The following is a 17,501-nucleotide window of genomic DNA, read 5'->3' on the forward strand; positions in this document are numbered from 1 at the left end:
GCAGCATTCAAAGAGCCTGTTGTGGCTGCCTACATTTTGATTTAAACCTCATAACTTGGTGTCACCCATCAGGTGTAATCTATTTGCATACCACAATCCCCACATAAAGTGCTTTTCAAAGTGTGATGACAACAAACAGCATATGAGGTGTGAGGACTGTGACACAGCAGATCAGAGAGAAAACCAAATCTGTGCTCTCTCACTCAGGTATGACTCCCCGTAAGCTGTCATGCTGAAGGTCTCGAGTGGTTTACTTTGGTAGCTTCTCATCCTGAGCGGAGCGTGACTGATCCGGCAGATGTGAAGGATAATTTTGTCCTTTAGCAGATAGCCTACTTTGGTGAGAACATTGTCTTTGCAGCTCTGCCTCATTAGCCCTCTCATGGCCTGCATGAACAATCAGGGCCGGCCTGCTGAAATATTGATTAGCTCTATAGTGCGAGCAGAGATCCTTCAGCTTTTTTTTTGTTTTTTTGGTCCGAGGCATTTTGGTGCATATAGACAATTTGTTGAATATTGTTATTTGTCTTCTGCGGTTGTTTTTCTCCCAGGGGAAAACAATGCCTTCCCTTCAAAGTGTTGCAGAGAGGACACAGTGAGTGCATAAAGCATGTGTGTTGTTTGTGTATGTATGCATGGGTGTGCATGGTGTCCCCTCATATTTTGCGTTGTTTTATATGGAGCATGTGCTGTAACGTTCAAAGGGAATGATATAGTGTTATTTATGGAGGGTGACTCCATAAACAGGGGAGCTTTAATGCTCTGTGAGAGAGGAGCTGCACCGCCGAGTTTAGTGCCAGCTGGACCGGTGTTACCTGTGCAATCCTCTTTACTCACATTAATACAGCCCTGTGCCGTGCTCTAAATAGAGCCGCAGCACGGAAATGTGAAGAAATAGAAAGAGAAATAAGGAAAAAAAAGTCAGATGGAAGAGGAGTGGGAGAGGAGATAAGAGAGAGGAATTACAAAGTAAGTGAGAGTGGGAGTTCTGTTGCCTATCAAATAGAAAAAGAAACGTTTCCACCTTGGCTGCTAATGCACTCAGTGATTGTCTTGTGTGACTCACACAGTCTATAAAGTAGGTTAGTGGGTTACTGCTTAAAGTTAAAGAGCTAATAAGCCTCCCAATGTTTTTACTCATCATGGGAACCAAGTCTGTCGAAGTTTGTCTATGATAATGAACAGTCGCATAAAAGTAAAACGCTTTATGCACACACAGCAGAAGAAAAGACGACTACTTTGTTTGTTTGTTTGACTCCAGATGAAAATCTTTGAACTCATCACGAGCATTTATTGTCTCTGATCAGGATAAAGAAGACCGAGTAATGACATTTTTTTTGTATTGTGTATTGTAAGTGTGCTAGCCTAGATCAGTGAAAATATACAGTAAGGAGGGAAAATAAAACTCACACGCTGCTAAATTCTAAGCAAATGAGGATATGTTGACACCAATGGTTAATGTCCCTGACAGGTGATACTTTGGCACTGGACTACTTTAAAGTACAGATCTTTAACCAGATTGACATGGTTTGTGGGATGTTGCAGCACATGCAGTTTTCAACTCTTTGAGTGTCTTAGTGAAGCCGTTTCTCTTCTTCTTCACCCAGGAGGCCATGTGTCCCCTGTGAGAATAAAAAGGAACAACAGAATCATGACTGATGCATCATTAAAGCCCAGAATGTGAACATTTTTAAACCTAACAGAGAAGTTTGGATGTCTTGACCTAACCAGACTGTGTTACAAAATGAAACAAACAGATGTGGGATGACGTGCACCAAATGGTCACAGCAGGAAATGGAAACCAGCGTTCAGAGTGTGGGGGGGCTGTAGTCACTGAACATAGAGTATCCCCCTCTAACCCAAATGAGCTAAACCAGCACCGCTTTAAGTCAAATGATTGACAGCGGTGCTTTTGAAAAAGTCCAGGAGCAACTGAATCTATGAGGACTTGTCTTCGGGGCACCATGAATATCTGAACCAAACAACCGCCTCAGTGGTTACATACAGAGAACTTCTAATTATGACAAAAGTGGAAGAGGTCCCTCACATTAACCAAGGTTCAAGAGAGTTCATTAGCAAAATATACACTTTACAGATTGATTGATTGATTGATTGATTGATTGATTGATTGATTGATTGATTGATAGAGAGGTGGGAATATGATTAGGTGTAGAAATGGTCTGATCAATGGAAGAATGTCCATCTTTATAAAGCCAGATTCAAACTTATCAATGACCGTTTTCTTCAAGACCACCTTAACCCCTCAGATATAACTCTGTGCTCCAATTGTGGAGGGCTCCACTGTACATGGAAATGTACACATATTACAACTTTTAGCTATGATCTACATGAAACAATGTCTAAAGCTGTGGACACATGGTATATGGAAATGGACTCGAGCTTGTGTAGCTCTTTTCTAGTCTGACTACTCGAAGCACTTTTACACAGCAGGTCACAATTACCCATTCACACACTGATGGCAGAGGTTGCTGGAAAGTATAAAGAGTATTTACTTATCCATTTCATACACACTTAAACGCCACAAACCGGAAGTGGGAGCAACTTTGGGTAAAGTGTCATGGGATCGCAGGAGCTGGGGCTCGAAACCACATCATTCCTACTAGAGTCACAGTTTAGTCTCTTGGGAAACAAAGAAACATTCTGTTAAATGTATTGACACAGCTCTGACTGAGTCCAGTTAATTTATTGCGCCTGGAAGACAGATTCCCCGCTTTATACGTATATCAAGGTGGACATCAGAGAAGAGAAAAGAACTGTATGCTATTAGTGAAGAGAGGATTTGACAACCTTTATTGAGAACGAAACATTACCTTTAGAAACTATGGACTTACTGTAACTTATAAAGTGACTCAAGTTAATATCAACGAGCAGGTATCATGGGTGAGATGTCTGGATGTGCATTTTTCCTTTTTTTCTGTCTTACCTTCTTGTCAGTTGTATAAGTATTGCATTAGGAGACTTTCAGAGGGCATAGCTTGTATTGTTTCTTCATAATGAAAAACCTAATAAAGTATTCCAACATGTAGATCTCATATTAGAGTAAATGTCAAAGGATGCAAAGGGCTTCATCCTCTCAGGAACATTAATGTCTTAAAATTCACAGCAATCCATCTAGTACCTAATTATTGAGATATTTCAGTCTAGACAGAAGTTTGCCTGGCTGTCTGACATTAAAGCCTCGCTCTATGAACTGTGTGAACAGAACTTTCTCAGAGCTGCTTTTTTTTTTTTTTTTTTTTTTTTTTTTTTTTTTAAGTGACTGTCTCACGTGTCAGCTATAAATAACTGAGTGTGATAGGGCGGATCTGTCTCTGGAGCTGCTGTTACAAAGTTAAAAAAAATAGTTTTTCTTTAAGACTCTTACATAAACATGGATATAACGCTCACGGTTTAGCTGTTTATCCATCCTTAATGCAGTGATTCAGTGTGTGTCTGTTACTGCTGTGTTGGCAGGACAACACATTTCTCATCACAGTCAAGATGTGATTGAACCATTTTGCCCTGTAAAAGTCTGCCCTATAGATTTCCAATAAGTCTCAGATAAAGCCACATTGATTGATGAATTAACACAGGCACTTATTGCTGCATCCACCTGACTTTGGCTCCATCAGCTCAACTTGCAGGGGACTTTTTTTCTTAAATGCACGTGGACAGAGAGAAGAAAGGGAGACATAACTTCACATGACTGATTCGCAGACGACCCTCCCCCCCTCTCTCTCTATGCTTCTATTAACTCATCCTCCACCCATCTGTTCATCCACAGCACGGCACAATCTGGCGCGCTGCGACCATCAGGTGTGCGCACACGCCGCCCCCGAGCGTCATAACCTCACGCGCTAACTTTAAGTTCCTTTACAAAATAAGACACAAGCTTCTTATTCTTCCCTCCCCCCCCTTTTCTCCCACTGCTAGACTGAGTCAGGGCCGGGTAACCCCCCCCTATATATGTTCCCTTTCATTCCTGCCTGATGTGTGAATCTTTATGTGCGCTCCTCCTGACCTCTCCTGAATCCAGAGTGCCAGTGAAGGAAACAGCTCCAAACAAAAGCGGTTCTGATTCAAAAGCAGTGAAAGGAGGAATGAAAAGGGGAGGTGGGAGGAGTTATTTTGGAGGGAATCGAGCCTGCGAGCTTTTAAATCATCATTGGAAAGTCATTAGAAAGCTGGCTGGACCGGGCGGAGACGGCCGCACAGATTGCTTGCTCACGAGCACAATACCGGTAATGAAGTGGAAGCACGGAGGGAGTGTCCCGGCACAGATTTCTTTGCATTGGTTACTCCTCTGGCCCTAAAGTTTCCCCACAGTCTGTGTCTGCGGTGTAAAAAGCTGCATTCATGAGATGTTAAGCGCTTTGTTTGTCGGGAGGAATTTATTCAAAGTGTTGCAGCTCTCAGCGACAGATGGGTGGAGGGTGATGGATCGGGGCAGAAGTTAACTAAAAGAAACAAAGGTGGAGGGGAGAAAATAAATGTTTAATGTAACTGGACGTTATCAATCTGGTGGCGTTCTGGTGCCAGTCCAAGCCTGCTGCTGCATTCAGATGTGTCTCACTGCAGCACTGTGTGATGCAACTTTACATATTGACTGTTGGTCTCCTGCTGCTGCTGACATCTTCATACAGAATAGACTGTTTAATAGAGCATTGTCGATGACAAGTCCTTAAATTGAGCATATAGACTCTACAGTATGGGACAGTCACATCACTTTAGTGGAACACAATGAACATAATACAATTTGAAATCGTAATAGGGACTGTAGGAAAATGATTAGGCGGGGGTTACTGGATATCCTGACTTTCTTGGAGAGCACATTAGAGACTCTAATTGATCTAGTGTCAAAAATCCCAATTATAATTGTTAAATGAGGGTAACCTGTTTTGTGTTTGTGGACGGTTTAACACCTTATTGGTACAACTGTTGCACAAGTCATTGTGTTATGTTGTGAGAGTACATTGCATGTACTGATTTTTTTTATTTTCCAATGATCCGTCAACTCTGTTCCTTCATTTAACTTTTAAAGCCATATGCAATAATGTGGTGGAAAAACAGCAACAGAAAAAAAAAGAAGAAAATTTGACCTTACCAGAGCGAAGGTCCTCAATTAATTCACGTGTTGTTCTGTGTGAACAACAATCCAAAGACCCAAAATATACATACAAGACAAAGAAAGGTTTACATTTTGAACACAGAAAAACTTCCTTACTATAAATGTATCATCAAAGTTTTGGATCCACCATCTGATAAATGGGTTCAGGTCTGGAAAGAGGTAAAAAAAAGGAAAGTACAAATATGTTACAATTACAATTGACTTTGTTACAATAACAAATATTAAGGACAGTTCACTCTATATGCCTCAATAACTTTCATATTCCCGTAGAGTTAGTGACAGAAAGATCTATAGTATCTTATATCTATAGTATAAAGACAAATAGTCTGTAGCAAACAATTCAAGTGGGTGCTTCATTGTAAAATGTTGTGACCTTGACGTAGATAACCTCTTACAAAAGCACAGCGCCTAATTAACCTGAATACCACTTCATCATGTTTTTCATTTCCTATAAGAGAGCAGGACTAATACAAGTAGAATAGATGTTGAATATGGCTGTATAACTTTGACATGTAGTCAGGGTTTGAAGAAAATGACTCATTGCCCACTAACAGAGGTTGTTATTACTCTGAGGCTGTACACACTTTTCTTTTATTCGTGGATTAAAAATAAAGTGTAGTAAAATAGATATTCCTCTATATAGTTGCCATAACAGCACCATCCTGGTGTGTTGTTTTGTAGAACCAACAGGAGTTATATTTAACCTCAAAGAAAAATAACGAAAAGCATCAGAGTCTAAAAACTAAAGCTAGGAGTGTTGTAGTACTCAAAGTCGGTGTTGGTCTCAAGACTTTTTTTTGAAGGTCAGGGTCTCTTCTCAGAATCATAAGAATTTTTTTCTCGGTCTTGTCTTGGTGTCAGACTGGGCAGACTCTGGATTTTGTATCCCCCCAGTTATGGCCGCAACCTTCCTGTTGTTACGGTCTAAGTAAGTAAGTAAGTCAATTTTATTTATAGCACTTTTCACAGACATTAGCCACAAAGTGCTTTGCAAAGACATAAAATACAATAAACAGTAGTAAAAATGGTGTAGTTAGAATTACCGGAATAATAAGAGCACATAAACAAAAATTAAAAGTTAAAATAAATAAAAACAAAAAAACAGTTCCCAAAATAGAATGAACAGTACGTTCACAGCGCATCAATTGATTCTGAAAGTTATCCAAATGCCTGCCTAAAGTGTCTTAAGTTGACTTTTGAAATTACAAACAGATTCAGCCGAGCGCAAAGACACAGGCAGAGCATTCCAAAGTCTGGGAGCTACTGACTGGAAAGCTCGATCTCCACGGGTCTTGAGGTGAGTATGGGGAACAGAGAGCAGTTGTTTTGAGTTTGACCTGAGGGGCCGAGTCGACTGGTAAGGGTGAATTATTTCCACTATATAATCAGGAGCCTGGCCGTGTACGGATCTGTAAGTTAGAGGGAGGATCTTGAACTGGATTCTGAATGTAACCGGGAGCCAATGGAGGGAGCGAAGTACTGGAGTGATGTGAGACCATTTGTTTGACCTTGTTAAAACTCTGGTGGCGGCGTTCTGAACTGATTGCAAGCGATTAAGGGTGGACGTACTGAGAGAGGTGAAGAGCGAGTTGCAATAATCAGTAAGTGACACGCCTGCACACAAGTTGATATTTATGGTCGTAGTCTTGCCTCGCCCTGCCTTGCTCTTGGTCCTGTCTCGGTCTCCATCCCTAAATGTCTTGGTCCTGTCTCGGTCTCCATCCCTAAATGTCTTGGTCCTGTCTCGGTCTCCATCCCTAAATGTCTTGGTCTTGTCTCGGTCTCCATCCCTAAATGTCTTGGTCCTGTCTCGGTCTCCATCCCTAAATGTCTTGGTCTTGTCTCGGTCTCAGAGCACTCTGGTCTCGGGTATGTCTTGGTCTTGACTACAACACTAAAAGCTAGCTTGAACCAGCAAAAGCTTCCTTCATATTTAACAATTGTCAAAATGATGGATCAACCAACAGATAATTGGTTTAATGTGAGGAAAATATACTGTAGGTAACCCCGGGGGAAATGATTGCTGCTTTAAAGGTAAAACAGCTGTGCTCTATACTCCCTTGATAACTTTCATACAGTCCCTCGGAGAAAATGATAGAAACGAAATCTAAATAAGGTTTAGCATAAAATAAACTATTGTCTGTGAAGAAAGCACTTCACTGTAAAATGTTGTACAACCACTATGTTACCAAAGAAACACATCTAATTAACCTGAACACCACTTCATCATGTTTTTCATTTTGCTGTAAGAGATAAATGATAATACAAGCTATATAGAGGCTTGCAATGGATGTCAGTGGTGTAGTGCAGGGTATACCTAGGTTTATGGAGTTGGCTTGTTTTTCAGCCTCCATACCCACATCTAAATGCCCTCTGATTCACACCATCAATTGATTGACAATATTCAGTAGTATGCTGATTTTTTTTCCTCGTATTGGATAGTAAACATTGACTAAATAAGCAAGTCTTGCATGTCAGTGTTAATAACATAGACTGTTTATCCTCTGCTGGATGAGCCACTTCTTCAGGCACCACTACACCGATGTGTATAACTGTAACATGTTGTGGAGGGTTCAAAGGAAATGTTGCATGTAACAATTACTGACACAACCTTTGGTTAATGGGTTGTTGTTTTTTTGTGTATTTTGTGGACTAACACAAGGAAAGAGCAGAAACTCCTCATTGAAACTTGAACAGTATTGTCTTTAGATGCTGGTAGTTGTTTAGTCCGACCAACAGTCCAACACTTAAAGATATATCTAACTAGAAAACTAGATGAAGTATCAGTCTACAAGCTTGAACCACTAAAACTTTTCTCAAAATATGAACCTAATGTCAAAATGAGGGTTCATTTTTATACAGTCCCTAAGCGAAAACAACAGAAGCACTTTGTAGCGGAAACTATTTTCTGTAGCGAACAGTTGAAGAAGACACTTCACTGTGAAATATTGTGACCCTGTAAGAGCTGTCTAACATCACATAACCTCTATTTTACCGAAGAAAAGCGCCTAATTAACCTGAACAACACTTCATCATGTTTTCCATTTTGCTATAAGAGATCTAGGATAATGCAGGCTGGATGAACGCTACAGACCCTGTGTGAGTGAAGTGCGATCTTTCTCTTTTAGGCCTCTAAACAGAGGCCGTGACTCTAGTCTCTCGAGTGTTGCACTCCGGAGCTGATGGACGCATTCAGTCCTAATCATCTTCATCAATAGTGTCGAGGAGAAGGCCACTAAAGAGACCAGACTAGCCCTGGAGTGCGCTGCTCCGGTGGAGAGGCGATAATTGGATAATTAGTGCTGGGAACCAATTAGGGCTCTGTGCTTGTGATGGCACGCGAGTTAAGCAAAGGTTGGCTGAGAGGAGGGAGGGGGGGGGGGGGGTGCTGATCGATTATTTTAGACCCCTCTTCCTCACACAAACACACTATACATCCCTCCTTTCTCACCCGCCTGCTCTCTCTCCTTCCAGCGCTTATCTGGCGGACAAAAGAGACCAAATCGCCTATTTCCATCTGAAAGAGATAAGCCCCAACAAGAGGCAGGGATCGGCCGAGCGGCTTCAGACCCCAAATAACCGACGATCACTAGAGCAAATGGGCGCACAATGGAGAAAAAGAGAAAAGAAAGAAGAGGAGGTGGGGGGGGTCCTCTAAAAGATATATTTATATATGTTAAAGAAAATGCTAATATGCCTCGTGAAGAATAGAGGGGATTTTGGAGACTCTCTCTAATTCTGCTTTTGTTGAACTCGCGTGCAGACGGGCGAGAGTGACACAGTGATCACGTGAGAGTATTATATTTCTTTTTTAGGTCTGTGTGTGTCCTTCACATGACAGATTTGGCATTAGGGGGGATGGTGAGGATGCAAAAGCCCGTCAAACATCGTATAAGAAAGTGTCCCTTGTCTTGTCTAATGCGCGCGCACGTGCACATGCAGAGTTTTTAATCCGCGAGGCGAGACTGAACATATAGTGTAATGTGCCTTTGATTGCCCTGTGATTGTGTGTGTGTGTGTGTGTGTGTGTGTGTGTGCGTGTGAGTGAGTGAGTGAGAGAATGCTGACAGTGTGAATAGCGTCAGACTGATGTGAACATAAAGAAATGACAACAGGGAGATTCTCACAGCAGAGTGCCGGATTATTATCACTGAGGATTAATAAACCTCTGAGAGTTCAGTTTGGGCAGAATAAACCTCCTCACAACGACACAGAAGGAAAGAAAGAAAGAGATGTTAGGTCAGACTTAAGTTAGTTGCTTATCTTTACATTATCCTAAGATCTTCCACAATTTCCCAGTTTGGGATCAATAAAGTAATTCTATTCTACCTATAGAGCAACTTTGCACCATGTAAACTAAAAAGTAGCTGATGTCTTTGATAGCAGTTATAACCATCATAACAACAGACTTGTAGTAGAGGCTACCTTTTGTGTCTGTACTTTACTATGATTCATAATAGAATAGAATAGAATTACTTTATTGATCCCAAACTGGGAAATTGTGGCCTTACAGCAGCAGGTTGTCCAAACACACAATATTAGCAAATTTAAACACAATATAATATTAGATATAAAGTAAATAAGCACTAAAAATATCATTAATTTAGCATTACTAGCCTTAATATGAAAGATTAAATGTAAATGTGCAAAAACAGTTACAGTTAAAGTTAAGTTAAAGTGCATGAGTGTAGACATATTATCAGCAGAAATACAATATAACGGCGAATAGACAGACAGATGAAGTGAACTTGAGTGCAGGGATAATTTGTAAATTTAACATGTGCAGAACAGATTACAGTAAAGGAGAGACAGATATTATCATGATGACAGTTCTCTGCTCACATGAGGTGAGCTGTTGTACAGAGAAATTCAATGATATAGTTTTGATTTGTTCACATGAGCTTAATGGTTGGTATTCAATCACTTCTGTCCATGTTGATCTGCAACCATTCTCAATGACATTGGGCGTCTTTGTTGCGGATGATCTGGATGACATTTCTGCTATTAAAAAGTAAGTAAGGGACTGTGTGAAAACTACTGTTCTGTGAGGGCGATGATTATTTTGTAAGAAAAAAGAAAAAAAGGAAAAAGATTCCTCCAGAGCTCTCAGTATTAACCATGTAGGCCTGTTTGTAGTTTTACACTGATAAGTCTGAAAGCCTATTGCGCAGAATTCCAATACTTCCTGAATTTTTTGGGGGTGAACTGCAGGTGTGAACACATTTTTCACTTCAACTCTACCAGGATTTTTTTGCAGCCAGCTGGCTAGTATGTGTTTCCATGTGAATACCGGGAGAGGGGACATGTGAATACAGCAGGAAATATTGACATTTATATCCTGCAACTTTGACCATTAACTTCATCACGTGCAGGTAATGAATATTTTCTTTATGTTTTCTGTTTGCCAGTTTTTTCTTTGCCATTCTTTTGTTAATATGAATAACCTAATTAGTTTCAACTAATGTACTTTTTTATATAGGATTAGAGAGAAGCAGTCATTTTATTCCACATGTACTTTTTATTCCAGTGTTGTACTTGATGAATCTCACAATGAAGTCTTGTTATAGTTTCGGACAGGCCTAACTGTGTCTAACTCTGCAAGCTGCTTGACTACATGATGTCCATTCAGGTGTCTCCTGTCTGACTTTCTGTGGCAGATGGGTTCTTTATAGAACATGCCAACTGATATTAGCTTCTACTGCAAGGCAAGTGTTGCCCCTGAACAAGTGAGAGGGGGGAGGGAGGGAAAGAGAGAGGGAGTCCAATGGGAAGAATGAGAAAATCTCTTAAAGAGCCGTGACGGGGCCCCGGCCGCTCTCTAAATGTATTTTAATAGGAGGGACCCTGATGTCGGGGCCAATTCATCTCCCATCTCCCTGTAATGAAAGGAGTCGTGGCTGGGACCGGGGCAGGTCTGGGGGAGGAGGGGGATTGAAGGATGTTACAAAGGCTACATGTGGCTCTGCCTCATTATGCTGCAGTTAGACTGAGGCCTGCATGGAGGCAGCGGGGGTGAGGGTCCCCACAGACCGGCTCAGGGGCCACAATGCCGGTATGGACGTCTGCAAAAGGGAGACCCTGCCATGCCATTATCCCTCCGCTGCTAACGAGGGCTTCATACGCCTTTGATATAATCTCACCATTGAAATCCTGATAAATCCCCCTGCGTTTACAGCCAAATCCCATTTGTAACGGCTACGTGCTGGACTATGTGTGTGTGTGTGTGTGTCGTTTTCACCTGCGCCCCTCTGTTCTGGCAGACGAGGCCAAGGAAAGTCTTGTGTTAAACCGGGCCGTTACAACGGCTTTAATTAAAAATCCCCTCTATCTCTCTCTTGTGCACAAGACATCTCGTGAGCCGATCTGAGCTGAGACTGAATTAGAATAAAATCAATGTTTAAGTGGATATAGTCTTTCTATCCAGATATGATCTGATAGGCAAACAATTACTGGATTACATCACACTGGGGGGATGAATAATAGAAGACAGAGCAAATTTATGGAATTTATTAATGAGAATAAAATGATGATATTACCACCAGTTACACCACATTCCTGCCATTATTCTGGGTGTTACGCTGCCTCAGCACTCTGTGAGCTCCATCATCAGTCCATTATATGAAATCTTATCTGTGTGTGAGAGTGGATCAGGGCACAAATCACGTCAGATCCGTGCGTGCATTAAGTTATTTCTCGATCAGAGGTTGGGAGGTCACCGGGACAGCTCAGCCTCACCCTGACTGCTTTTACTCCAGAGCAGGACAAGCGCGTGGGGAATCAACCGAAAAGTGTGTAAGCATAAATCTCTTTACACTCAGAGTACTCCTATGGCATCCTGAACAGATATTTCTATTCAAATGCTTTGTCCTCTAGCTCAGGGACACTGCGCATCTCAGTGCTCCCCCATGCGCCGGTGCGCAGACTCATTTAACCGCCCGAGGAACATAAACAAGCAACGGAAACTATAGTATTAAATCAAGCCGCGCGTTTAGCCCATATATTTGGTGCCAAGTTTCTGCGCACAGTCCAGGAATCTCTAAACAGGGTTTAGAGGTCTTTCTGAAGCCCCCCTTTCCCCCTCTGAAGCCCGGATTGGTCACAGTGCGGCTCATTTGCATGCCTCGCCGTATAAACCCTCCTGCAGACACTGCAGCCCTCTTGCGCTGAGAGCAGCACACCTCCAGTAGAGAGAGAGAGAGAGAGAGAGACAGGGAGAAGGAGAGAGAGCGGAGCGCATCAGAGTGCGCATTGAGAGACATATGGAATATTTATTACTGGCTTATACAGAAAATAAACAAGCAGGAGAGTGGACAAAGAGTGGAGAGGAGAGACTTTTAGAGGTGCTTTTTGTTGAAACTTTAAACCGGACTCATTACGGACAGTTTGCTGAATTTCATATTATTTTGGAGTGAAGGTGTCAAGATGGGAGGAAAAGGGTGGAACGGGCGGTTGGTGCTGGTGTGCGTCTCTTTGGCGAGCCTGGCTGCTGTCACACAGGCAAAGACGGTGAAATATCAGACATTTGAGGAGGACGCACCGGGGACAGTGATTGGAAACTTGGCCAAGGACATCTCCTCCTCAGCCTCCTCCTCAGGCGGCTCCAGGAACAATTTCAGGATGATGAAACAGTTCAACTCGTCTTTCATCCGGCTGAGGGAGAGCGACGGGCAGCTCAGCATCGGGGAACGGATAGACCGAGAGAGGATCTGCAAACACATACTGCACTGCCTCATCGCCTTTGACGTGGTCAGCTTCTCCAAAGAGCAGTTCAAACTCATTCATGTGGAGGTGGAGGTCAAGGACATCAACGACAACTCCCCCGAGTTTCCCCGGAAAGAGTCGAGCATGGAGATCTCCGAGAACACGGCGGTGGGCACGCGGATCCCGCTGGACTTCGCCGTGGATGATGATGTTGGCGTGAACTACATACAAAGCTACCAGATCTCCGTCAACAGCCACTTTTCAATCGACGTGCTGAGCAGGGCCGACGGGGTTAAATATGCGGAGCTGGTGCTCATGAAGGAGCTGGACCGGGAGACGCAGGCTTCTTACGCGCTCGAGCTGGTTGCCATGGACGGTGGCAACCCGTCCCGCACCGGAACCACGCGCATAAACATCAAGGTGAAAGATTACAACGACAACAGCCCAGTGTTCGACAGGAACAGCTTCTCCGTGGACCTGCCCGAGGACGCACCGGTGGGCTCCCTGCTGCTGGACCTGAACGCGGAGGACCCGGACGAGGGGCCAAATGGGGAGGTGGTGTACGGGTTCGGTAACCAGGTGCCCACAGAGATCCGACAACTCTTCAAGGTGGACCGGAAGACTGGACGGCTTACTCTGGAGAGCCCCATTGACTTTGAAAGTAAGAACACATATGAGTTTGACGTCCAGGCCACCGACCTGGGTCCGAACCCGAGTCCGGCCATCTGTAAAATCGTAGTGCAGGTGCAGGACGTTAACGACAACGCACCGGAGATATCCATTACCCCCATGACGTCCATCACGGCCGGAATCGCGTACATCACGGAGGCTGCGGCCAGAGAGAGCTTCGTGGCTCTGGTCAGCACCTCGGACAGAGACTCTGGCGCTAACGGGCAGGTCCACTGCACGCTGTACGGACACGACCACTTCAGACTGCAGCAGGCGTACGAGGACAGCTTCATGATTGTGAGCACGAGCCCTTTAGACCGGGAGAAAATCCCAGAGTATAACCTGACGGTGGTGGCGGAGGATCTAGGCTCGCCCCCCTTCAGGACCATCACCCAGTACACTATCAGGCTGACGGACGAGAACGACAACGCGCCGGTGTTCAGCAAACCTGTGTACGAGGTGGCGGTGGTGGAGAACAACGCACCGGGCGCGTACATCACAACAGTGGTGGCGCGCGACATGGACCTCGGGTCAAACGGGAAGGTCAGCTACAAACTGTCGGACACATACTTCATGGGCTCCCCCATCTCCACCTTCGTGTCCGTGGACCCCGCCAGCGGCTCCCTGTACGCGCTGCGGAGCTTCAACTATGAGGTGGTGAAGCAGCTGGAGCTGCGGATCACGGCCAGTGACGGAGGCTCCCCACCCCTGTCCGGGAGCGCGAGCGTCTATGTGCGGGTCGTTGACCAGAATGATAACGCGCCGGTCATCACCCAGCCGCCGCTCAACAACGGCTCCGCCGAAGTCCTGCTGCCCCGGGACGCACCGAGCGGCTACGTCATCACCCGGGTGGAGGCGCGGGACGCAGATGAGGGCGTGAACTCGGAGCTGTCTTACGGTCTGGCCACCGGTGAACCCTCCGTGTTCTCCGTGAACAAAGTCACGGGGGAGATCTACCTGAACCAGGTGCTGAGCCACGACGTGGACGAAACCCTGAGCGTGACCGTCACAGTGAGCGACAACGGGAGGCCCGCGCTCACCTCCACCGCCACGCTCCACTTTCTGATCATCGCGGGCTCCCCACCGAGCGACAGGACGGTGTACCAGGCCGGCAGCGGGGACGAGACGCACGCGCAGTGGGACCTGTCCGTGGTGATTATCGTCGTGCTGGCGGGGAGCTGCACCCTCCTGCTGCTTGCCATCATCCTCATCGCCACCACCTGCAACCGACGCAAACGGGACAAGAGTGGAGAGGACAGCGACTCTTACGGAGAGAAAGGCACGCTGGAGAGGGGCAGAAACCACGTGGGGGACAACCCGCTGCTGCCTCTGCACGCGGCAGGTGCGGGAGAAGCGGGAGGGTTTGATGGACACTCGTACAGCAGCCAGGCCGGAGGGTTCACCTCGGCTCACCCCGGGGGCATCGACATGTGCTCGGCCTCAGAGGACGGCAGCGAGGTGCCCTGTGTGTACGACTCAGACTCAAACAGCAAGCTCCGGGGCAACAAACACGAGGTGAGAGGCACCTTTGAGGGAACAAAAGGGGTTGGGGAGGGGAGGTGTAGCAATTTGTTTTCATGCAACAGAGTCTATAACCCGTGTCTTCTCTCTCTCCTCCTGCAGGGTTACTCCACGCTGCCCGGATATGGGAACGGTAAAGAGGCAGTCAGGCCCATCACCATCTGGAAGGGAAACTCTTACACCACCATCTCCGCCCGGGACCCCGCCTTCAGCGGGAAAGACAGCGGCAAGGGGGACAGTGACTTCAATGACAGTGACAGTGATGTCAGCGCAGACACCCACCTCAAAAAGGATGGAGTTGTTGTTCCTCCCATGGGCGGACAAAATGGTAAGAAAAACACATTTGATATTACTATACCTAGGCTGCATAAAATGATGTCACTGTGATGCCAAATCTAATACCTCTTGTTACTCTCTTCCAGCTCTGTGGGCGTGCACCAGTGAATGTAAAGTCCTGGGTCACTCAGATCGCTGCTGGAGCCCCTCAGCAGTGAGAGCCAACGCGGCCCCCTCTCCGGCCCCAACCCTGTCCTCCTTTAGCAGCCTCTCCAAGACTGCATCCCTGCCCCGGGACCCCAACCGCAGGGACAACTACTACCAGGCCCACATCCCCAAAACAGTGGGCCTGCAGAGTGTGTATGAGAAGGTGCTGCACAGAGAGTACGACTACGTCTTGGTCACCCCACCCCGGCCTGTGAGGGTGCAGGAGATCAGTGAGGTTACCCTCCCTGTGTACACCCCAACCCCAACACACTGCCCTAACGATGAAGAGTAAAAATGACTCTGCGCGCACACACACCTGAGCTCACTCTCAAAGAAATGTATAAAGTTTTAATTTATGATCAATGACAATGACAATAGTGTAACTTTTGTAACTGTGGAGAGTGTGCATCCAAAAGTTTAACTCCTAATATTTCTGTGTTTCTTTTTGATTGTAAAATCCACATTTGATGTCCATTCAATCACTTTATGAGACATTTTTCTGGACATGAAGTGTATCATATGCAAGTTTTGTACATATAGAGATTATATTTTTTATAAAAGTAATACAAAAAGTAAAGATATGTAAATATAAATTGTAATTATTGATCTTTAAGCACGCTGATTATTTAAAAAATGGCCCCAGAAACTGTGCAGTTAAAAGGGCTGGTGAACCCAAGATGTATCAAGTTGATAACTAATGTATGGATTTATTTGAATGCAATAATGTGTAATTGTACAGATTATTTTCTATCATCGCGGTATTCTGAGAAGAAATAAACTTTGAAATACTGTTCTGAAAATGCGAGTTGTGTGTTTGTGTAAGGAGATGATGCCGGTGTGCTGAGCAGCATGTTTGTGCAGGAACATCAGTCAGGTAGAAACGAGTAAAAACCAACAGGCGTCGCTGTTATTGCAGCAGAGAGAGCCTGTCCTTGCAGCCCACCGGAGAAGGTCAGTTAGTTTTTTCTTTTGAGAACATGATTTTTTTCTGGTGAGATGCCAGAACAGTCGCCAAGGTTTTCCAGCAAATCACTCTTTCTCCCCGTGCATAGTAAGATCAACCCGCCATCTTTACTTTTGCTCATTTTCACTGACTTGGTAAATGTATTTTTGGCGGGATTAGAGCAAGATAATCAAAATCTGCTTCTGTTCGTGCAACATACATTTTTCCTTCAAAAATATGCACAAAGAAGAGACGCACATGATAAGCATGTCCTTGCGTAAAGACGCATCCGCTGCTCGTCTCCAAAAACAGCTTACAAGCAGGAGAGGAAGTTTAACTGAGGATACGTTTGATACGCATCCAAACTCAGGTGATTCTTGTCAAAGAACATGAAGTCCTTGTGAGCAAATCCTCCTGCTATCCTGTCAGGATGTTTTTGTCGATCTGCCAAATGCGCACGGTGCGCCTCTTACGTAATCTCCCCATTATTATTCACGGATTGAGGGCATTTCTGCAGAACAGAAATTCAATTCTGGAGTCAAACACAGAGGAACAAGAGGCAAGTCTGTCCAACAAGATGCCGTTTTGTTCCTGCGCACATTGATGTAAAATGCGCACTGTCTACCAGCTGGAGAAAACACGCCACATTCCACCAGAGTCACCTTTGACCTGCAACCGTCTGAGGGGGCATTGAGAGAGAAGGTGGTTTGGAGGGAGAGAGGAGGAGTGTGCGTAAAGGTGATTTTGGGAGACACCCGCAGCCAATTCCTTCATCATCGTGTTCACTACTGAATAGATGTTAGTGAACCCACAGTGGCTGTCATCAGGTTTATATAAAAGTTACACAATCAGCTTATGTGACCTTCAAATGGAAATCATGATTAATGATTTTCTCAGTGATTATATAAGTGTGTGCTCCCATTGTTTGGATCACATTCTTACCTTTTTATTTGATTTTGATTTTACAAAAGTCTCTAAGGGGTCGTGTGCAGTGTCAGCAGCTTGTAACACGACCTGCCCTCTGTGTGCGTCCATCCTCCTCCTAAGAGAGAGAGA

At 44.7% G+C, this 17,501-nt stretch overlaps 1 protein-coding gene and 1 long non-coding RNA gene across 2 annotated transcripts; one reads left to right on the forward strand and one right to left on the reverse strand.

Annotated features, from left to right (window-relative positions):
• Positions 1–1,244: 1,244 nt before the first annotated feature.
• Positions 1,245–17,488, reverse strand: LOC114921077 (uncharacterized). Its single transcript, XR_003809383.2, has 3 exons — positions 17,388–17,488; positions 5,225–5,277; positions 1,245–1,622 (listed from the first exon to the last, which is right to left on the reverse strand). It is a non-coding gene; the product is annotated as an uncharacterized lncRNA (long non-coding RNA).
• LOC109995504 (protocadherin-8) lies at positions 12,011–16,309 on the forward strand. The gene is made up of 3 exons (XM_020649244.3): positions 12,011–15,013; positions 15,122–15,347; positions 15,442–16,309. Exons 1-3 carry the CDS (start codon positions 12,551–12,553, stop codon positions 15,792–15,794), a joined length of 3,042 nt encoding a protein of 1,013 aa, XP_020504900.1. The 5' UTR covers positions 12,011–12,550; the 3' UTR covers positions 15,795–16,309.
• Positions 17,489–17,501: the final 13 nt, after the last annotated feature.

This window comes from Labrus bergylta, chromosome 4 (assembly GCF_963930695.1).
Source record: "Labrus bergylta chromosome 4, fLabBer1.1, whole genome shotgun sequence".
NCBI classification, from domain to species: domain Eukaryota; kingdom Metazoa; phylum Chordata; class Actinopteri; order Labriformes; family Labridae; genus Labrus; species Labrus bergylta.

What these genes read in the sequence shown, in the direction of transcription:
- LOC109995504 (XM_020649244.3), top strand. Translation starts at nt 12,551, where the DNA reads ATGGGAGGAAAAGGGTGGAACGGGCGGTTGGTGCTGGTGTGCGTCTCT. An exon ending in TCCGGGGCAACAAACACGAG is followed by an intron (nt 15,014 to 15,121) that starts GTGAGAGGCACC and finishes CTCCTCCTGCAG; the next exon opens with GGTTACTCCACGCTGCCCGG. An exon ending in TCCCATGGGCGGACAAAATG is followed by an intron (nt 15,348 to 15,441) that starts GTAAGAAAAACA and finishes ACTCTCTTCCAG; the next exon opens with CTCTGTGGGCGTGCACCAGT.